Source organism: Malassezia vespertilionis, chromosome 3 (assembly GCF_029542925.1).
Source record: "Malassezia vespertilionis chromosome 3, complete sequence".
Lineage (NCBI taxonomy): Eukaryota > Fungi > Basidiomycota > Malasseziomycetes > Malasseziales > Malasseziaceae > Malassezia > Malassezia vespertilionis.
This window is the reverse complement of record NC_079249.1, coordinates 56,552-77,389: the sequence shown is the minus strand read 5'-3', so window position 1 is coordinate 77,389 and position 20,838 is coordinate 56,552. Positions and strand designations below refer to the sequence as shown.

General features: G+C 57.6%; 9 protein-coding genes across 9 annotated transcripts; 4 read left to right on the top strand and 5 right to left on the bottom strand.

The window, feature by feature from the left end:
- Positions 1–736: 736 nt before the first annotated feature.
- BUD6 (Bud site selection protein 6) lies at positions 737–3,100 on the bottom strand (the record flags this gene model as incomplete). The annotated part of the gene is made up of 1 exon (XM_056206360.1): positions 737–3,100. One exon carries the CDS (start codon positions 3,098–3,100, stop codon positions 737–739), a length of 2,364 nt encoding a protein of 787 aa, XP_056062335.1.
- Positions 3,101–3,398: 298 nt separating this feature from the next.
- Positions 3,399–5,703, bottom strand: MVES1_001515 (uncharacterized protein; the record flags this gene model as incomplete). Its single annotated transcript, XM_056206359.1, has 4 exons — positions 3,399–4,115; positions 4,143–4,347; positions 4,373–4,440; positions 4,468–5,703. The coding sequence occupies 4 exons, from the start codon at positions 5,701–5,703 to the stop codon at positions 3,399–3,401; spliced, it is 2,226 nt and encodes a 741-aa protein (XP_056062334.1).
- Positions 5,704–5,822: 119 nt separating this feature from the next.
- On the top strand, positions 5,823–10,017 carry exo2 (exonuclease II Exo2; the record flags this gene model as incomplete). The annotated part of the gene is made up of 5 exons (XM_056206358.1): positions 5,823–5,826; positions 5,864–5,905; positions 5,934–5,990; positions 6,022–6,046; positions 6,075–10,017. The coding sequence occupies 5 exons, from the start codon at positions 5,823–5,825 to the stop codon at positions 10,015–10,017; spliced, it is 4,071 nt and encodes a 1,356-aa protein (XP_056062333.1).
- A 45-nt stretch (positions 10,018–10,062) lies between these two features.
- Positions 10,063–10,963, bottom strand: FAD1 (FAD synthase; the record flags this gene model as incomplete). The annotated part of the gene is made up of 2 exons (XM_056206357.1): positions 10,063–10,777; positions 10,803–10,963. 2 exons carry the CDS (start codon positions 10,961–10,963, stop codon positions 10,063–10,065), a joined length of 876 nt encoding a protein of 291 aa, XP_056062332.1.
- Positions 10,964–11,049: 86 nt separating this feature from the next.
- Positions 11,050–12,588, top strand: MVES1_001512 (uncharacterized protein; the record flags this gene model as incomplete). The annotated part of the gene is made up of 1 exon (XM_056206356.1): positions 11,050–12,588. The coding sequence occupies one exon, from the start codon at positions 11,050–11,052 to the stop codon at positions 12,586–12,588; it is 1,539 nt and encodes a 512-aa protein (XP_056062331.1).
- A 47-nt stretch (positions 12,589–12,635) lies between these two features.
- VPS15 (non-specific serine/threonine protein kinase) lies at positions 12,636–17,858 on the top strand (the record flags this gene model as incomplete). The annotated part of the gene is made up of 4 exons (XM_056206355.1): positions 12,636–12,799; positions 12,827–13,128; positions 13,155–13,323; positions 13,565–17,858. 4 exons carry the CDS (start codon positions 12,636–12,638, stop codon positions 17,856–17,858), a joined length of 4,929 nt encoding a protein of 1,642 aa, XP_056062330.1.
- A 32-nt stretch (positions 17,859–17,890) lies between these two features.
- On the bottom strand, positions 17,891–19,253 carry ARP3 (Arp2/3 complex subunit, actin nucleation center; the record flags this gene model as incomplete). Its single annotated transcript, XM_056206354.1, has 2 exons — positions 17,891–19,133; positions 19,165–19,253. 2 exons carry the CDS (start codon positions 19,251–19,253, stop codon positions 17,891–17,893), a joined length of 1,332 nt encoding a protein of 443 aa, XP_056062329.1.
- A 97-nt stretch (positions 19,254–19,350) lies between these two features.
- NAT5 (N-terminal methionine N(alpha)-acetyltransferase NatE) lies at positions 19,351–19,917 on the top strand (the record flags this gene model as incomplete). Its single annotated transcript, XM_056206353.1, has 1 exon — positions 19,351–19,917. The coding sequence occupies one exon, from the start codon at positions 19,351–19,353 to the stop codon at positions 19,915–19,917; it is 567 nt and encodes a 188-aa protein (XP_056062328.1).
- Position 19,918: 1 nt separating this feature from the next.
- On the bottom strand, positions 19,919–20,764 carry MVES1_001508 (uncharacterized protein; the record flags this gene model as incomplete). Its single annotated transcript, XM_056206352.1, has 1 exon — positions 19,919–20,764. The coding sequence occupies one exon, from the start codon at positions 20,762–20,764 to the stop codon at positions 19,919–19,921; it is 846 nt and encodes a 281-aa protein (XP_056062327.1).
- Positions 20,765–20,838: the final 74 nt, after the last annotated feature.

The following is a 20,838-nucleotide window of genomic DNA, read 5'->3' as shown; positions in this document are numbered from 1 at the left end:
ACACCGATGCGCGCCCAAGCATGCCCAAGGTGCTGGCTGATATGCCACACTTATCGCACTACGTGCATGGCTCACGCAGCGTGCATAACTTTCCTGCATCGACACAAAAAGTGCCGCGCGTGATGGAATTTGATACCCCAAGGCAAGCTGCACGAATGGCCAAGCGACGCGAGTTTGTCGCACAGCGTCATGCCGCGGACGGTGGGCCGCGCGGCATTACAGACATGGCACAGCGGCGCAGTATGCCGTGGGAACAGCCGTACGAAACCTCGTTGCTCTGGCCGCAGCGCGTCAAGCTTGTAGCCAAACACACCAAGAAATGCCAGGTTTGTGCGCACACACTAATCCGCCCCGAGCAGCGCGTCAGTTCTGCGCGCTACAGGACCAAGGAGCTCGCCATGCACTATTTACCGAGCATGCACGTTTCGCGCCGCAACGACTATCTGTTGCTCACCCTCGTCAATCCCCACAAAGACGCGATGCAAGTGCGGCTTGCCTCCAAGCTAGAAATGTCTACCGACGCTATCGAGATCCCACCGAGTACTGGCTCCGTAGCGCGCATTGTACCTGCGGGTGATCCATTCGCCGCTCACGTATTGCACGACGCCAACACAGCGACAATTGGCATCCGGGGCTCGCTGCTTGATGCGTGCGCTGTGCGTGTAGAATGGCACACCATTGCGGCGCCACATGCATTCTGGGCGATACTGCCACAATACTATGATCGCCTATGGAGCTAAGGGACGTCGCTAGACAACTCCTGTCCACCGGTGAGCATCGAGCGAAGCGTGTTTTGGTCGCGTTTCTGGCGCACACGATCCGTTTCGCGATGTCCCCCCGTCATGCGCAGCTGTTTTCCATCCACAAAACCAGCGAGCTCTGAGGAGAATTCGTCGGCATGCTCGACCTTGACCTTTTCGCGCGACTTCTCTGCGGCTTGCACCGCACGCAATCGCCGTTCGTGGTCGATTGCTTGGCCACGCACTTCGATCATCACCGTGCCTATTCCTTGGTGCTCCTTGTGGGGTGGCGGAGGAACAAACCGGGCGACGGCAGTGGGCGAGTGCGGCCTATTGTTTACGTCGCGCAGCCGCACGACCTGCTGAATGTTGGCAAACACGTCCTGAAGAGCGATGTGGTCTTGCTTTAAATCTGCGAGAAGTCCTTCTTGGTAGTTTAAAAACTCTTGCTCGTCCACAATGTTTTGCAGCTCCGTTTCCCATGCCTTTTTCCAATGGGGCTTGATGTTTTGCACGTACTGTTCGAGCTCGTCCAAGCGCTGCGTGGCCGTGCCGATATCTTCAGCAATACGCTTCAGCTCGGATGGCTTTGGCTTCACGCCACGCTGGCTCACATCCAATTTCAGGTCCTCGATCAAGTCCTGCAGATCTTCGACCGTGGTCAACGCTTCCTGTGACTGCGGATGCAGCTTGCATTTGCCGGTCTCGATCATGCTGCGCCCGACAGAAGGGCCCGCATTGTTTGCCTCTTCAAACTCCTTGACCTGCGCGCGGATACGTGCAAAAACGTCGCGCATATCCGTCTCTGCATTGCCGTGCACCTGCCGAAGAATAGCAAAGTCATTGCGCAGCTTTTGCAGTTCATCGTACTGCTTCTTTAGTTCATTGGCAAGGTGCACGCCGGCTGGATTTGCATTGCCATCGCCATCGCCATCGTGCACAGGCTCGGCGTTCAGCTGGGGCGTCGCGACGTAGTTCGACATGCGGTCGCCCGCCGCGAGAAAATCCGAATCGCTGATGGGAATTGCCTTGGCAGAGTCGGCAGCTGCACGGCCTCCTTCTGTCTCGCGCAGCATCTGCTTCAATTCGCGCAGCTCGCGTGTGACATTTGCCAGTGACAAGTCCACGTGCTGCTTCACCTGGTCGAGCGGCTCAATGTTCAGGGTAAGAAGGGCGCGCGCTTGCACGTCATCCAAATCATCAAGCTGGTACTGTATACCCGTTGCTGGGTCCTTGGTATAAATTTCGGGAAAGTCTTCCATGCCAGGGGAGTAGGCGAATTGGTCGACAAAGAGCATGCGCAGCGCAGCTACTGACAATCCACGCTTCGGCGCGCTGGGATCCACAGGAAGCTGCACTTTGCGCGTATGGCGCCCAAGCTGTACAAAAACATCCATCGCGGGACTAGGGGCAAAAGAGGAGGACATGTTTGGCGATGCTTCAGGGACGGCAGCAAGCGCCTTAAACGGCGCATCGCGCTCCACGGCCGGGTCGGGCAAAGGTGCGCTGCAGTGACCCCGATCACGGCTCGTGGGCGTGCTGATACCGAGTCCTTGCGTGCTAGACGCGTCGCTTGGTATCCGTACCAAAGTCGTGTGGGAGTCATCCGCTTCGGAAGGAGCATCCGAGATGGGATGCACGCCAGCAGACGCATTCCGGTGGTGCATTGCACGATCGCCGTAGGACGAGCGCGGACTGGTGCCCGGGCCGCCCCAAAATCCAGGAACGTGCATCTTGGTCATGGTGTATGCACTAAAGCGTTTGCTTGCGCGCCGCTCCAGCGCTTCGCGGCTGCGCAACGCGCGCATAGTGACATTGTCTGTTTCCGTCTCTTCTTGCGCCAGCGCAGACGGCACTGTCGCGGGCGGTGCCTGTTGAGGAGGTGTGGGGAGCGGCACGGCTCCCATAGAACGTGGCCCAAGCGGCAGCTGCGCGGCGTCGGAAATTGCTTGTGCTGCTGTTGGCTGGCTGCGCTCTTTTGTTTTGGCGTCTTTGCGTTCCTGCTCTGAGCGCTGCCGCAATGCAAGCTGCTTGTAATTCGCCTGCTTCACTTTCAGGCCCTGGAGTAGACGAATAATAATCTCCCGGATGCGCGGTAAGTACTGCTCCAGTGCGGCTGGCGATGCTGGCTCAGACAGGCACGTCTCCAAACACGAGCGTAGATCAGAGGGGATGGAGTACAGATCAGACATGTCGATCCCGTAGCTTGTGAATGCAGTAATGGCTACATTGAAATCATTGCCCAAGCGCACATAAATCTCCGAGACGTTGGTCTCTGTCTGGCGGCCATGGGACCATTCTGTGAGCGCCTCCAGCAGCATCTTTGTGCCTACCAGGAGCCGCGTCACAGATGATTCCATATGGTTTGCTGGTGCTTGCGATGTCGACTCGTCAGATCGAGCGCTGCTTTGCGCGCTTTGCCGCTCGGGGGCGTCTGGAGGCGCCTCGCCCTGCTGGCTCTCGCGGCAGGTGTGATCATCGGCGTAGCCATCCCGCAGCTTATACAAGGACGCGCTCCGCGTGCCTGTATTTACCGATCCCCATTCACGCGCGCTCTGGTAACCAGAATACATCGCGAACGGTCGTTGCGTCGCTCCGCACTGGTCTGGTAGGCTCAGGACTGCTTATCTAATACTACATGCGGTACCACGACAACGACTACGGCGCGCGAAAGGGGTTGGGGCTAGACTGGCGTTCGGGGGGCGTGTCGGCGCCGGGCGAAGGAAAACGAGAGGTGCGGTGGCTGCTGAGACTTGCGTGCTCGGGCGATGCTGTAAAGAGGGGTGTTTTCCAGTCCATTAAATCCGACTCGCGGTTTTGTACAAATCGATACCATTGCGGGGAGTACGTCTCCAAGACGCTGGAGGTGCGGCGTTTCAAACGTACAGGATCCTGCCAGCTCATGTGCTGCGGTGTAGCTAGTCCTGGGTGCTTGTAGTTAATGTTCATATCCATAGGTGTGGACGAGTCGTCCATTCCAGGTTCCGGATCGCTCAGTTCCATGCCGGCTACGTCTAGTGTAGGCGATGCGGGCTGCGTAAAAATGTTAGGTGGATCGTCTTCTGTACTTGCTTCGCGTACAGCACGACATGCTTCTCTCCCTCGTGTGATAGCGCGCTCAATGCGCATGCGGTTGCCAATCATGTAGAGTTTTGGAAATGTCACATTCTGTGCAGAAAATAGCAGCCGACGCATTTCGTTCGTGTCTGGGTCGGTCAAGATTCGTGGCCAGTCGCGGAAGCGCGACTTTGGCCAAATCGTCACGGCGCCATGGAAGGATTGCAAAAAGACGGAGGACCAATCTTGGCCCAGTAGCTTGGGCATGAGCTGCAAATCGCGCAAAATCTTGAAATTGGTCGTCAAATTTAATTTGAGCTGCTGTTAGAATAAAAAGACACGCACAATTAGCTCTGCGGCGGAAAGAAGAAATCCGCCACGCCATCCTTTGCCTTGGCGGTATGCAGTTGGGCGCCCAGGCGTGCCGCGGTTGCCGTAATGGAACAAGTGGACGTGGGGATTTACTTGCGACACGATCGGATACGTAACATTAAACAGGGAATGCAAGTGTTGCAGCGGAATATCGACACGCAAGCTCCCATCGCGAAATCTGGTATTAGCAAGTATAGACGTACTTGTATCCCCAGCTCCATGGGCGCAGAGACCCGTCGGGGTCTTTTTGCATTAAAAATACAGGGTTAAGCTGGCGTTAGTGCGGCGCTGCACGTACGATGCCAGGGACTGCTGCGGATGCAATTAGGGCGCTCCATATCAGGCAGTCTGGCGCTGTAATATAATTCAAAAGCTGTGCAGGAGAGTGCTGGTCAAAGGGCACAACACTAATGTTGAGCGTTTTGCCCGTGCGTTGGTACGCCTCGCGGAAAGTCAGCGATCCGCGAGTGAAAAACTGCGCTTTCTGGGCCCAACGCACGGCGTCAAAACGCGCGCCGGTGCGAAAGATGCGCAAGAGCAATATATGTATCGGCTCGTCGCAGCCCGTGATTCGGTAGGCAAGTTCGGGGATCAGCAGCTCGCGCAACTCCTTGTTCGTTCTTGTGCACACAAGCGCGGCAACGAGACCACCCGCAGATGTACCGCTCACAATACTGGGAAGTAAATCTGCGTCAAGCAGCGCTTTGACCACGCCAAAATGGTAGTAGGCAAAGCTGGCGCCGCCGCTAAGGCACAGCGCCGTCTTGCCATAGTTTATAGTAGATACGCCGTAAAATGTGCGCTTTACTTTTATGTCCACTGTCGGACACGTCTCGAGGTAGTGCAGCGCGCGATCCACTTCGTGGTGGTACTGCTCGATCAGGCGCTTCGTCCCGTAAAACGACTGGCTGTACAGCGCGAAATTCTCAATGCCCGCAAAGTTGTTTTTAAGGCACAAGTTCAGCACGCCGATTAGCGCATGGCTATCGTCTTGCATGCGCGTCATGCGCAGCGCAGTAATGATGCGCTGGATGATGCGCCAATCGTAATATGCGCTCGCGTCCTGCTCTTTCCACGCGCTGTACCCCCGGAACGCGTCGAGCTCCAATGCCGCGCGCTTCCACTCCGCATAGGTAGATGCAGCGCGCATCTTGTTCCGCAAACGCCTACTCTCGCCGCGCCACGCAGCGAGTTTCTCGATGGCATTTACAATTTGGCGAATGGCCACGTACAAAGTAAAGTCAACCGCGATAAACCACCAGACAATAAAAAGCAGCGGCCATCGCACAATAAAAAACATAAATCCTTCTGGGATACCACGATCTACCGAACGCAACTGCACGTCATCCACCTCGCTCTTCGTTTTCACTTGCTCGTGAATTGGGGCAAAGTCGGACGCAGCAGAAATCCGCCGCATCCCCGGCCCAAGGGTCTTGTCTTCTTCGCGCAGTGCTTGCGCATACGCTTCAACATGATCTAAATTGACAAATTCTTCCACAAGGAGCCGCCGGCCCTCTAACTGGGCGGGATCCATGGCAGCAGCTGAAAACGGCCGTGCGCACCCCAATTTGTGCTGGCGCTCCAAATAGTTTGCCACGTGGCGACTGTCGGCGGCGCAAAAGCGCGGCGCCCTGGTAAGCAATATACGACAGCATGGGTGCGTGCAAGGAAAGGAGGCAGGCTAACGGTGCTAGGTGTTCCCAAATACTTTCGATGGCTCTCTGAGCGTTATCCGAGTACGTGCTGTGTGTGTGCTGACAACAGTGATCATGCAATTGGTCGAGGAAAACAAGATTCCAGAGTTTGATAACCTGTACTTGGGTACGTTGCACCGCGGTGACTGACCGTACAGATATGAACGGTATCATACATAACTGGTGTGTATTTTCTTCATGCTGACCGCAGCTCGCATCCGCGGGACGACGAAGCGACGTTCCGCATTACAGAGGAAGACATCTTTTTGGGCATCTTTGGCTACATTGAGCACCTCTTTTCCAAGATCCGTCCCCGCAAAGTCTTTTTCCTTGCTATAGATGGTGTCGCCCCGCGCGCAAAGATGAACCAACAACGTAGCCGTCGTTTCCGGACCGCACAAGAGGCAAAAGAGAATGTGGAAAAAGCGGTCCGGCGAGGGGAGAAGCTGCCCGATTCGGATCCATTTGACTCCAACTGCATTACTCCGGGCACGGTATTCATGCACAAGCTGCAGCACCAGCTGGAATACTTTATTGCGAAAAAGGTGTCGGAGGACACCAACTGGCGCGACGTCCACGTCATTCTTTCTGGCCACAACACGCCCGGCGAAGGCGAGCATAAAATTATGGAATACATTCGCACCACCAAGGCACAACCCGGATATAATCCCAATACCCGCCATTGTCTTTATGGTCTCGATGCCGATCTGATCATGCTTGGTCTTCTTACCCACGATCCTCATTTTGCGCTGCTCCGCGAGGAAGTTGTGTTTGGCCCTCAGCGCACGAAAAAGAACAGTGCGCTGGAGCACCAAACGTTTTACTTGCTCCATATATCTCTCTTACGCGAGTACCTTGCGCTTGAGTTTGATGCACTGCGTGAAAAGCTTCCGTTTGCTTTTGATCTCGAAAAGATTATCGACGACTACATCCTCCTGCACCTCTTTGTGGGCAACGATTTCCTCCCGCACTTGCCCGGCCTTCATATCAACGAAGGCGCAATCCAGCTCTTGTTTGACATATATCGCAAGGTCTTGCCTAGCGCCGGCGGCTACTTGAACGAGCAGGGCATACTTCAGCCCGCGCGTCTCCAGCTCATCCTGCGCGAGCTCTTTGGCCTCGAGCGCAACAACTTTGTCCGCGATCACATGCCCGACCTTGACCAAAAAAAGCAGCCGAAAAAGAGGGCGCGGAAAAAAGAAAAGCAGGCGATGCACATCACGCCGCGACAGCGCGACTGGGTGACGCAAATCCACACCTTCATCACGGCGTACGATGCCGCCCCCGACGCTGCACCTTCTGAGACGAAATTTCCAGCGAACCTGGATGCCAAGGATGCCGAGTTCCTTGCGGGCCTTGCCAATGCACTTGGCTTGTCCATGGTTAACAATGAGTACGATCCTGTGGAGGATGTAACAAACACGTTGGTGACTATCGACAAGCAGAAAATTCCGCGCGATGATGGCATGGCCCACGACGAAGCATTTCCCATGGAGCGCCAGCATGCAGTGCGCCAAGTGCTTGCGCCGTATCTCGGCGCGCGCGTAGACGGCGCTGCAGACAAGACAGAGGACACTGAGCAGGAGACAGAGGTAGGAGAGGACGAAGAGCAAGTCGAGAGCTGCATGCGCGAAGAGAAAATCGACCGCAGCCTAGTCGCGTGGAAAGCGCACTACTACAAGTCCAAGCTGGAGATGGCGTACACCCCCGAAAATATCCACGATCTTGTATTCAACTACATTGAAGGCTTTCAGTGGGTGCTGCACTATTACTACGAAGGCAACGCCTCCTGGGGTTGGTTTTACCGCTACCACTACGCGCCGCAAGTATCGGACCTGGACAAGATTGCGGAGTTCCGCTTTGACTTTGTGCGCGGCACGCCGTTCCTTCCTTTCGAGCAGCTCATGGGCGTCCTGCCACCGCTCAGTCGCAAACTGATTCCCGGTGCGATGCAGGAACTCATGACGGACCCTACCTCGCCCATCCTCGACTTTTACCCGATGGATTTCGAGGCGGACTTGAACGGAAAAAAGAACAGCTGGGAGGCGGTAGTCAAGATTCCTTTTATCGACGAGCAGCGTCTGCTTGCCGCGATGCAGCTTCGTGCCGGCGGCTTGTCGGAGGAGGAAAAGCAGCGCAACACACACGGCCCTCCCAAGTCGTTCAAGTTTGACGCAATGTTCACCCACGTTTATCCATCCAGTCTTCCAGGCTTTTTCCCCGACCTCCATGAGAATCATGTGCGTGTAGAGCTGTACGAGCTTCCTTCTATGGAGGGCCGCTCCTACCTCAAGACGCTTCCTGAAGGCGTCATGGTCGGCGCGGATGCCATGCCTGGTTTTCCTACACTCTGGACACTTCCTTTTGCGCACAAGCTCGCCAACTTTGGCGTAAATGTGCACGGCAGCGTGAGCAGTGCGCCGACCATGGTCATCACGATCCAGCCCGTAGCAGCGCCCGCCCTGGAGCAGCTGGCCCAAACTGCGATCGGCGCGCCGACCTTTACTGGATGGCCATTTTTGTTCGAAGGGATCGTAGCGGGCGTATCTGACCCCACCTACCACTACGCCGCCGCGCTCGACAAGGACAAGGCTGTGCACATCAAGCGCCTGCGCTCCGAGAATGAAGGCCCAGACGCGTACAAGCGACAAGTCGAGAAAGTGCGCTCACACTATGCGAAACGCTACGGTGTTGTGATTGGCAACACACCTGCACTGCTGCATGTGCGTCCCTTGCGTGGCCTGCATCGCCTGCCTAACGGTGCCATTGTGAAAGACTACGAGTCGGAGCATCGCGCTGAAATTTGCTACCCGCTGCAGCTTATGGTCGCAAATGTCACGCACCAGGACACCCGTTTCTTGGAACGCCCGGGTCTTTCCATCGGAAGCGAGTTCCCTGATGGCACCAAAGTATTCTACTTGGGCGACCCTGGCTTTGGCTGTCCAGCGCGTGTGATTGGCACCACGTCCAAGTCTGTCGCGGTTGAACTCGCATTCCTGACCGACCTCGCACAGGAAAATATGCTCCTGCGCAAACTTGTGCGCGAGCGCGCGCATGAGCCATACTATGCCGCTGCCAAGGTTGCTGCAGGCCTGCGCGTCAACTCGCTCGCATTTGCCAAGCTCACGAGCAGTGTCGTGATTAGCAGCAGCAACACCAAGATCAACATTGGACTGAACCTCAAGTTCGAAGCCAAGGGGCGCAAAGTGCTTGGCTACACACAGCGCGGGCTCTATGGCTGGGAGTACAGCGACAAGGCCATTCAGCTCATCCAGGACTTTGTGGAAAAGTTTCCTCAGGTGCCCAAAGCGCTCGCACGGCCCCCGCGCGACGGCGAATACTACCAGGCAAGCGAGATCTTTGTGCAGGACACCGACGCGCGCATCAAGGAGCTCCGTGCGTACCTCAAAAAGAACGTGTGCGATTTGGAGGACGTGCCGCTGTATGCAGAGCAGCTTCCGCGCACCTTGATTGCCACGCTCGAGACTGCCGTGCTTGTCCTGGCCAAGAAGCGTTCGGAGGCCGACGGGCCGAGCGTGCGTCGACAAATCCTGCGCGACTTGCCGCGCCAGGCACTGCTCAAGCCCGAGCAGGCGCAGTACCGTGTGCCTGAACAATCGTACGAGCTGGGCGACCGCGTGGTAAATGTGCTCGACTTTGGCGCAATTCCGCTGGGCGCCAAGGGCACCGTGATTGGGATCGGTACAGACGCCATCGACGTGGTGTTTGACGCGCCGTTCCTTGCTGGCAATACACTCGGCGGCGCGTGCTCAAACTACCGCGGCGCGACGGTAGGACGCGCGCATGTGCTGAACCTCACTGTGCCACAGCTCGCGACCAAGTGGGGAAACGAGATGGACGCGACAGAGGAAACGACGCCGATTGCACGCACGCTGCTATCGAGCAAGCCGCCGAGCAACAAACCCACCGCGCCGCCGAACCGTCCCAAGAACTTTTTCGACGCGGCACCGGCCCGGCATGCCAAGCCTGGGATCGGTGCACGCGCGCAGACGAGCAAAGGCGTACATGCAGTGGCGCAGCACCTCGAAACGCTCTCGATACATGCCCAGCGCTCGCGCGTCCAGAAGCCCAAGCAGGCGCCTTCGAGTGTCTGGCAGCGAAGGGAGCGGGGAGCGGGGAAGCCGCGCGAGTAGGGCCTGCCGGCCCAAGTTTGTATTGAGTGGATAGGTATGATATTGCTACTTGGCACGTCCTGCACGTTCCCAGGCGCAATCGAGTAATTTGTACGCTGGGAGATAGGTATGCGTTGCAGCGTCCAAAAGCCTGGGATTCTTTTCCGTATTAAATGTGCTGCCCAGCGAGGTATAGCCCTGGTCGTACAGACTACAGTAGGGAACACAGCGCACATCACCGCCGCCCACACTGGCGCACTCCGGCTCGTACGGCGGGCCGTTTGTTAGCGTGGGGCAGCGCAAAAACTGCCAAACATCGTTGTAGCTCCAGGTGAGAATGGGGTGCACGCGCATGACCGACGGCCAGCCGTTGTCAGTAGGGCACTGCACATGGACAATGGAGCCGTATGGATCATCGTGGCGCACACCAAGAAAGATGGCCTTGACGCCGTGGCCGGGCGCTTTGTCGTCGCTGCCGTACAAGTACTGCTGCAGCGCCGCACGCATCGGCGCCATGGCGCGATATAAACTCAAATTGTAGCCATTCTCGGCATCTTTTGCGTACGCAATAAACTTTTCCACTTCGGGAAAGGGCGTATCGCACGAGACATAGAGTGTGCGCAATTGCGGTACATGCGCGTACGCGGCGTCGGAGAGATTCGGCGCGCGCACGCCGCCAAACTCCGAGTAGCCAGCACGGCGACGGAGCACGGCAGCAAGAACATGCGCAATGACTGTGCAGTCTTTTCCGCCATTAAAGCTCAGTGCACAGTGTTCATCCCTACGATCAGCAAGTTGCAACGTACCCGTACTCGTCCAGCGCACTGCTACACGCATCCACGGCTGCTTTCACGCTGTTCGCGAGTGCACCGTACCTCTTCTGAGCGCTTGGGTCCTCAAATATCGTGTAGGTAGCATCGATGCAGCGCGCCCATGCAAGCGCGCGCTCAGACACAAACTCGGGCATGGCTGCCTGCGAACACAGGCGTCCAACGTACTCGGCGCATTTTGCCTCGGCCGATATGCGCACAGGCACTTATGTTCTTGCATTCCATGGACGCGGTGCGGATCCGCGTGCGGACGCTGCAGCCGCTCCCTGAGGCGCAGTTTGTGGTGCCTGTGCGTGCGGGTGTAGATACGCTGGCGGATCTGCGTGAGCGCGTGTCGCAGGCTGTGTTGCGCAATTTCGCGGCGCCGGGCGAGCAGGCTGTGCCTGCTTCGGCGCTGGTCGTCTGCATGGATGAGTTTGCATTGCTGGATGAGTTTGGGACAGGTGCATTCCGTGATAATGATATGCTGACGGTAAAATGGCCGGCTGGTCGTGCAGAGGAGGCAGCAGCGGCACGTATCCGGACGGAGATTGGCGTGCCGCAAACATACCCAGGCGCCGGCGATGCACAGCGTGCGGCTGCGATTTTCACGGGGCCCCCTCCGTACAGGAGCTTGGAGTATGAGGGAGATATGGAGGATGACGTGGGAGATAGCGATTATGTATCTGATACGCTGCTTAGAAGCGTAGGACCGGATGAAGCGACAAACAAGGCGATGCTTTTTGGCAGCGATGCAAGTGCGGCGAGTTTGTCTGGGGACGAAGCATGGGAGACCAACTCGGACTCGGACGTGCAGTCCAGCTCCTTAGAGCACAGCACCATCTCGAGCTCACAGTCCAGCTCTTTAGAGCACAGCACCCTCTCGAGCTCGCAGTCCAGCTCCTTAGAGCACAGCACCATCTCGAGCTCACAGTCCAGCTCTTTAGAGCACAGCACCCTCTCGAGCTCGCAGTCCAGCACATCGGCTTCTCACTCCGACAGTGCATCCAGCGACATGGACACAAACACCACCACCGATTCAGACACCTCCGCGCCAAGCATAGCGCCCACAAATTACGTTCCTCCCGGCATGGGCAAAGCACGTACGCGGCGCAAGAACCAAAAACGTCGCGCACGACGACAAGCACAGGAAGAAGCACAGTTCTTAGTCGATGCAGCGCCTCGCATGGTCGGTGTCGAGCAATGGGCACATCCCGCATCGCAGTCCACGCTCCTTCCGCCAGGCGGCGGCGCGCTCGATATTCTGCCTACACCGCACGCCGAGCCACACAATGCAGCACTGGAATCTACCGCTGCCAACATGCTAGCACACACAACAGTCGGCTACCGCAAACGCAAGCAACGCGCAGAGAACACCACGTCGCACAATGCACTGTATATCGACCGACCTAGACGCGTGCCGCCGCCTTCGATGCGCGATCCAAGCGAGCTGCCAGAAGAGCTCACTTTTAGCAGCACAGACTGCAATGTATATTACGATGATCCTTGGGGATTATCAATTGGCTATGACGCAGAAAATGACGCTACACAATCCTACCTGGAGACGCAACGACAGGTACGGTTTGCCCTCGAGCAAGAAAAATACGCCGAAGCAGCTGGCACCGCAGCCGCGCTTGCCGAGCCGACGCCAGACGAAGCACTCCGGGCCGCGCTACCTGCGGCATTCGGCCGTGGCAACGAAGCGCCGCAACTCGACATGCACCAAGACGACGCGATGCGCCAACGTCTGCGCACACTCCGTGCCCATGTATTCCGTACGTAGATGCACGTGATAGCACTTTTTTGCGCGCATCCCTCGCTCCACACGCCATGGCGAACCCGAGACAGCGGCGCAAAGCGCGCTCCTCGTCGCACTCTGGCGCAACGAAAAGCGAGCGACGTGCGCAGAATAAAAGGATTCATCGCAAACCCAGCTTGGCGGGCCCTGCCGTCCTGCGTGAGCAGTGGGACAAGCATTTGACGACGCGCCAAAAGTATGTGCACCGTTATCCTCACCTCAGCTACGCCAAAATTGGCCTTGCACCGACGCTCGGAAAGAATTCCGGTGGCCTGGATCTTAAGGATCCGTACCGAAACGTGCGCGTGAGCCAGCCAGCCGAAGCGCCGCCAAAAAAGCAGGGCATGGCGCGTGTTGTTCGCGACGAGGACGGCAACGTCGTGGATTTGATCGAGTATGAAGAGGAGGATGAGAACACATTGACGCCATGGGGCGAGAAGCTGAACGTTGGAGATGACGCACCACGCGATGCGCAACTCGTGCCGCGCTTGCACCCCGACGAAGAAGATGCACCTGCCGTCAAAGGTACGCTCTCCGTCATCTCACTCCAGCGCTCTCCAAGATTGCCAGCGATACAGCACCGGTCAGCCGCTTTGCTTCGTTTGGCGAACTGTCCTGGCTCGCAGAGCTTGTCTACGCACACGGCGACGATGTCGAGGCGATGGCGCGTGATAGGAAGCGCAACATTATGCAAAAGACAAAGGGCGAGATCCGTCGCGCGTGCGTTTCTTTCCTTCCTACTTACCTCAGCATCCGCAAGGCCGGCGGCGCCCAAGCACTTTGTAGCGCTCCGTAGCATGTATCATACACTGAGCAATGTGGAGGTTGCATCCACCACCGTGCCCCCTCATGGGCAATGCATTGTCAAACGCGCACAACCGCATCGCAGGCGCGGGCGAGCTTGTGGCGAACGATGATCTGGAGTATGAGTGCACGTACGTTGCGCGTTATCTGACCCCAGGCTCGGCACATCGCGATTTCTGCGCACGACGCGCGTAAAACATGCGCTCGGGCCGCTCGTTGTGAAAACCTACACCAAGCCTGACCCTAGCACGCATTTGCGTGGGCTCGTCCGGCGCTTGCGAGTTGAGCGCGAGGCATTAGAGAACGTGCCCAATGTGCTTACCTATCAGGAGGTCATCGAGACAGAAGCGGCGGGCTACCTCATTCGGCAATGGCTCATGTGCAGTTTGTACGACCGGATCAGTACGCGGCCATTTTTGAGCCCGGTAGAAAAGTTGTGGGTCAGCTACCAGCTGCTGTACGCTATGCATGCTACACATGAGCGCAACGTCGCGCACGGAGATTTAAAATGCGAAAATGTGCTTGTCACTTCCTCGTTGACGGCGTTTATCACCGACTTTGCCTCGTCGTTCAAGCCGACCTATATTCCCCTCGACGACCCTGCTGACTTTAGTCTATTCTACGATACTGCAGGTCGGCGCACATGCTACGTCGCGCCAGAGCGTTTCTACGACTCCCTCACCGAGCTTACACAGCACGTGGAACAACCACACGACGCGGAAAATGCGTCGGACATCCTCACGCACGAGTCACAACTGGACATGCTGGGTCTTGGGCGTCCAAACGGTGCAGTCACGGAAGCAATGGACGTATTCTCGCTTGGTTGTGTCCTAGCCGAGCTATGGCGCGACGGAGAGCCGCTGTTTACGCTGGGACAGCTATTCCGCTACCGGCGCAATGAATTCAGCCTCCAAGGCATGCTCCGGGACATTGCTGACCCGGGCATCCGCCGAGTGATTGCGAGCATGGTCCAGCTTGCGCCAGAAGACCGGCCGTCGTTTGCAGCGCTGCTTGCGGACGCTTCAGAACACGTATTTCCCTCCTCGTTTTCCACATTCCTGCACCTGTACCTCGTGGATTTGCAGCGGAGCACGATTACTGCCGACGTGCCAACGTCGCAAACGATTGCAGCGCATGACGTACAGATGCTCCGCGCAAATTTGCCAGACGACCGCATCGGAAAGCTGTACGAGGATTGGGCCACCATTGTGCCTTTTTTGGGCGCGCAGAAAGCGCCAAAGGTAGACGGGGGACATGGCGCACTTAACATTGCCATTCCAGGCATTGCACTGGACAATCTCGCGCCGCTACTGCAGCACACAGACACGTACGGCCCCGCCATCATTCTCCTTTCGGTCCTGCTTGCCAACACGCGAAACGCACGACGCGCGTCCATGCGACGTGCAGCCGTCGAAATGGTCATGCACCTTGCGTACGGATGGCTGAGCGACGAGGTGTGCCTCGATCGCGTCCTTCCCTATTTTGTTGCGCTGCTCCAGGACCCAGATGCTGGCTGCCGCGCACTCGCGCTGCGCTACATTACCGTACTTTTGCCGTGGATTGAGATGGTCAGTGCCGCGAATGTCGGCTTGTTTGGCGAGTACATTTTGCCAAATGTACGCCACTTGGCCAGCGATGCAAGCGTGTCTGTGCGAACCACGTACGCTACGTGTCTTGCCGCGCTCATGCAAAGCGCCGCTGGATTTCTGGATCGTGAACAAAGCGTGGCCGAGGATGACTACGATGCATCCATGGAGCATTTGCAGTTTTTTGCGCAAGAGCAAATGCTCGTGCTTCTTACGGATGTATCCAGCTCTGTACGAAGAGGACTGCTTGTGCACATGCTTCCACTCGCCACGCTCCTCGGCGCGCATCGTCTGCACAGCACGGTTATTGGGCACCTGCTTACCTACCTCAACGACCCAGATTGGGCGCTGCGCGCTGAATTGCTCCCCGCGCTTGAAGCGCTTGCGCCGCTGCTGGGTGCAGATGCAACGCAGCGCTACATTGATCCCCTCTTTGTCCAAGCGCTCTCCGACGAGGAGGAACACGTTGTGCAAAGCGCGCTGCTCTCTTTTACGCGCATGTTTACACAGCGCATATTTGGGATGGATATGGGCTACGAAATCTTGCGACATGCTGCTGGATTTCTGGTGCACCCGAACCTGCTCCTACGCGAAGCTGCTGTGGGACTATTTGTGGAAGCGTGCGGCGGTGCATCACCCAGTGTGCCTTGGGAGACGGGCTACCTTTTGGCGCGCCCTATGATGGCAACAGAAATGGTAGATTGGAGTGTCGCGAGCTTGTTTGCGAGCCTCGATACCCCGCTCCACCGGGCTATCCTCACAGATGTCATCGCCGCGCTGCACGACAGCCATGCTGCATTCCTTTCTTTTTGGCTTCCGCGCGCAAACAAGGCATGGGAAGCGTCGCAGGATCCACGCGCATTTGTAAAGACGCACCTTGATACGCTTCTGCGCCCTTCGACGTCGGCGCACACAGACATGTGCACCGCCGACACTCCAGAGCAAAGGAACATGCTCCAGGACTTGGAAGCACACGGAATGCAGCTTGGGCGCGATGCGCCCAAGCTTATTGCTCTCTGGTGGTACATTGTACGCCGGTCCAAGAGTACGATGCGCACATGCAACTCTGCGCCAAGCACGGCGCTGCACGGCACTGTGCAGCGCACCGTCTTTTTCACGCCCGCGTCAAAGCGCGCGTCCCTTTCCGAGTTTGCCGTGCGCACTGCTAAGCAGCGCATCCAGCGCATGTATATCAGGCCAGCGCCAGCGCCCGTGGAAAAACGTGCGCCGGTAAAGAATTTGCCCCTCGGAGTGCCCTGTTCGCCCGCCTCATCGCGGCCCCCTTCGATCCGCCTCCCTGCATTTCTTGGAGCACAGCCGGCCAAGTCAGGAGCCACTACCTCGCTGGCGCATGTGCACGCGTCGCGAAAGCCAGCAGAAGAAGTGCAGCAGCCCGCACAGCCACCGTCTCCGCTGCAAAGTGCTGCGTTTGGCAGCACGTACGAAGGCAGTGATCCGTTCATCCACGCACACCTCGCGTCTGTGCTGGAGCGGTCCAGTGCGGAAAAGGATGCACTTGGTATCTCCACCAACAGCCCCAGCGCCGAGGAGCAGACTCCCCGCAACAAGACGAGCAACCAACGGCCCGACGGCGCAATGATTGCCGTGCTCACAGAGCATACCGCGAAAATCACCGCACTCGACGTCGCTTCGGATCAGCTATTTTTTGCGAGCGGAGCTCAGGATAAGACCGTCCGGATATGGGACACGGCGCGCCTCGAAAAAAACGTCACCTCGCACTCGCGCATTACCTATACAGCACACGACGCGCCCATCACCGCACTGCGTCTTTTGACTGGCACGCATTGTGTTGTAAGCGCCGCACAAAACGGATCGATTCACGCATGGGTAGTCACGCTCAATGCGCGCAATTCCGTGCCCCAGTATGGACGCCCGCACATTCTCGGGCGCGAGGCGCTTCCGTACGGCGAACATGTAACGTGCATGGAGCAGCTCGTCTCGGGCAAGCACCCCGTTGTTGCACTCGGCACCAACAAAGGGCGCGTGCTGATATGGGAAGTGCGCTTCATGCAATGCCTGCACGCATGGAACCTCGCATCCTCACACGGCGGTGTGACATGCATGACACTACATAGCGCAGAGCACTGGCTCTGTACAGGCACAGCGCATGGCGTGCTTACGCTCTGGGACCTGCGCTTTGCGCTTCCGCTCCGCAGCTGGGCGCTCGGCACACCAGCCGCCGGTGCGAGCATTCATGCTCTGGCGACGCACCCCACTGTGGCGCACCAAGTATTGATTGCGTATACGCAGCAAGCACGCGCGCCGCCCGTACTTGTTGATTTGTTCTGCCTTGCGTCGGGGCATGTCAAGCATTCCTTGGGCATTGAAGTCGGCGATGTGCCGCATAGCGCGCCGAATTCGTATACATTGCTTGCCACGCCCCATGCTGCAAACACGGCAGCCGCGGCGCCCGACGCAGAAACGCACGCTCGCGGCGCTGTGCATGCAATGCTGGCTAAGAAACATGGCTATGCAAGCACCGGTGCGCAGGATTTGGCAGGGTACGTGCTTACCGGCGGCGACGACCGCCTACTTCGCTTCTGGGACTTGGGTGGCATCGAGCAGAGCAGGTGTGTAGGCTTCCCGGGGTACGGCGAATTCCTTTTTGTGCCTGCCGACGCGCCCACAAGCGCGCCGCGTTTCGTGCACCGCATCGCGGCGGCGCCGCAGCAAGTGCCGCTCGAACAGCATCGATCGCCATTGCATGCACAGCATGCGGGAAATGCGCGGCATGTATTCGTCAAAGCACACAAGGATACCATCACTGCGCTACTGCAATTGGAGCTTCCGTTCCGGTGCATTGTCGCGGGCGACAGCACCGGCACGCTGCGCGTGTGGGAGTAATAACATGGGAAAGTGTGGTACAACACTATGGACTACACGCCACCAAACACACTAAACTTGCGCACGATACTCGGTCCATGCTCTTCATAGTCGCGCTTGTCGTAGCAGAAAGAGTAAAAGTCGGGGAGCGAACCCAGGAGGGAGCCGCCGTACCAAACTGCGTACCGTTGCTGCTTGTGCGATATCACATTCACGTCGACGCCCGAGCTGCGGGCCAAGTTACCGCTAGCTGCCTCGGACGCCGCGAGGCGCTCGCCCACGATGGTGTTCAGGTCTTTTTTCAGGCGCTGGCCAAAGTGCTGGAACATGGTCGACCCGCCCGAAAGCACAATATTTTTATACAAACCACGGCGGACATCAATAGGACTTTGCTGGATCACATTATCGACCACTTCAGGCAACGGCGTGAGGAAATCGGAGCTGACGATCTCGGGGTTAAAGAAGACCTCTGGGGCGAGGAAGCGCTCGTAGCCGATGTCGACCGAGTACTTTCGGCCAGTGACGGAATGCTCGCCGTCGTAGCGTGCAAAGTACTTGTACGGATCCTCGTCAAAGCGACGGAACTCGCGGACAATGTCCTGGCACACATAACTGTAATCTTCCTTGATCCGCTCCGCGACCAAGCGGCTATCCTCAGCGGGAATGTTGGCAGACTCGCCCCGCTCACGCAGCAATTGCTGCACAAAGTAGGTGATATCTCGGCCGGCCAAAGGAATGTGCTTGATGGCACTTCCGATCACGTAGCCTTCTGCGACAGGAATAACGTGCGTGACGCCATCGCCGCTATCAATCACCGTGCCGGTCAATGTGCGATCGCTCACCTTGTTGCTTGTCCAGCTCGCTGCAAGTGCCAAAACAGCCTGGACGGCAATGTAAAGGCCTTTGATGTTAAACGACTCAAACATGATCTCCGCAGTTGCTTCCCTGTTTTCCGGTGGGTTCAGCGGCGGCTCGGTCAGCATAAAGTAATTTTCTTCAGGCTCTGCACGCAAGTACTTGAAAATGCACTGCTCCCAAAAACGCTCCATGAGATCCCAGTCCTCGACAATCCCATGGCGGATGGGCTGGTGCACTTGGTAGGTTTTTGCGTTGGCGTATGCTTCGTAACCGATATGAAAGTCCAAATCCTCAATCCCGCGCTTCGACGCAAGCGAGGAATTCGATAAGCCTCCGGGCTTTGATGGTACAGCAGGCCGTGCACCGCCGCTGCTGCCAGAGACGGGCGTTGCAATTGCCGTGGGGAACACAAAGCTCGGCTCGGCATTCCCTGCAAAGCTATACGGTTAGTCTCAGACTCAACACGTACCCCATCTTGGTGTACCCTGTGCCATTATCTCTGTATGTCAGCTGGTGCAAGTGCAATACGTACAGCACAATCACGTTGGGACTCGGCATTGTCGCGGTGGAGAAAACCAAGCGGCGGCGGCGGCGAAGCGCACGGGGCGTCGGCCACGTGGGTGTGGAGGTCTGCCTGCGCTTCGTTCTCGCGGCCATGGCACCTACATGGCCTGCTATGGAGTATGCGGAGCGGAGCAAGCCGCAAGGGAGCGCATCGGTGCGCAGCCACATTGCGGAGCGCGCAAATATTTCAATGGCTGATATTACGCCGAACAATGTCGGTCAGTTGCACATGCTGAACGCAAAGCTCTTTCCCATTGTGTACGTCAAAGAGCTGTACAAGGTACAGGGTGAGGACGTGAAGCCGTTGTGCAAATTAGGTTTGTTTAACGATATTCCTGTCGGTGATATATGCTGTACTTTGGAGGACGGGCCAGATGAAACGACGTGGAAAATATACATCATGACGCTGGGTGTCCTTCCGTCGTACCGGCGCCTCGGCATTGCTACGGCGCTGCTGAACCATGTGCTGGAGAATGCGCCCGTGGGTGGCATGTTTGCAGGCCGCCGCGTACATGCACTTTACCTGCATGTCCAGACCAGTAACGTAGCCGCACGCGCATTCTACGAGAAAAACGGCTTTGTCGTCTCGGATAAAATCGAGGGCTACTACAGCCAGCTGGAGCCGCAAAGCGCATGGGTGCTTGAAAAGCATACATAGACTACATACGTTGCAATGCGCGTTTACGCTGCTGGCGTTCTTCGAGCTCGCGTGCCGCCAGCTCGTCTTCTTTCTGCGCTTGCCGCGCGCTGATCCGCTCTTCGCGGAGAACGTCATCAGCGCCGGCCTCCATATCTTCGTCGCTGTCAATATCCCGCGCCGCGTAGCGCAAACGGTCCTTGCCAAACAAGCGCCAGATCTCGTCCGAGATGGCGTTGGCGCGCGCGTCGCCCGCGTCGCCCGCGTCGCCGGCATCGTCGGCATCGTCGGCATCGTCGACGCGTATGGCAAACGCCTCTCGCTTGCGTCGATTCTCTTCCTCGATAAACGTTTCGCGCGCCGTCTTGCATCGCAGTGTGCCGCCGCTCGTCGCATTGGGCGGCGCTGGCGCCCGCGCTTGGCCGTGCTGGAACGCCACGCCCATCTCGCTCGCCATGCGTTTCTGGCGCTTTTCCTCGCGCGTTAGTGGCACGCCGCCATGCTTATTCCGCATCGTGGCACCGGCGCGATGCCGTGATGCGGCGCGTTTCGCTTTTTGGAATGCGGGCGACCGCACCTCTGCGTTGCGTCCAAGCAGCTTGTTCCGCGCCGCTGCCTCGGTCGCCCGCGCCGCTTTGGCATTACGCACTGCCGCTTGCGCCCCTTGTGCCTTGTCCCCTCGGGTATCCTGCGTTTCTTGACGCAAACGCTCGCGTGCAAGCCAATGTGCACGCTCTTTTTCGCGCTGCTCTGCCCGCGCATGCGCAACATCACGCTGCGCCGCACGCTCTCGTGTCCGCTCCTCAAACGCCTCCCGCTGCGCCGCAGTCTGTGCGAGCGCCGCACGCTTCAGCTCCGCAAATTGCATGGCGTTGCCTAGCAGGTGCGCTTTGGCGCGCGCGAAGCACTGAAAGCCTAAAAGAACAATAAACGTGCCCGCAA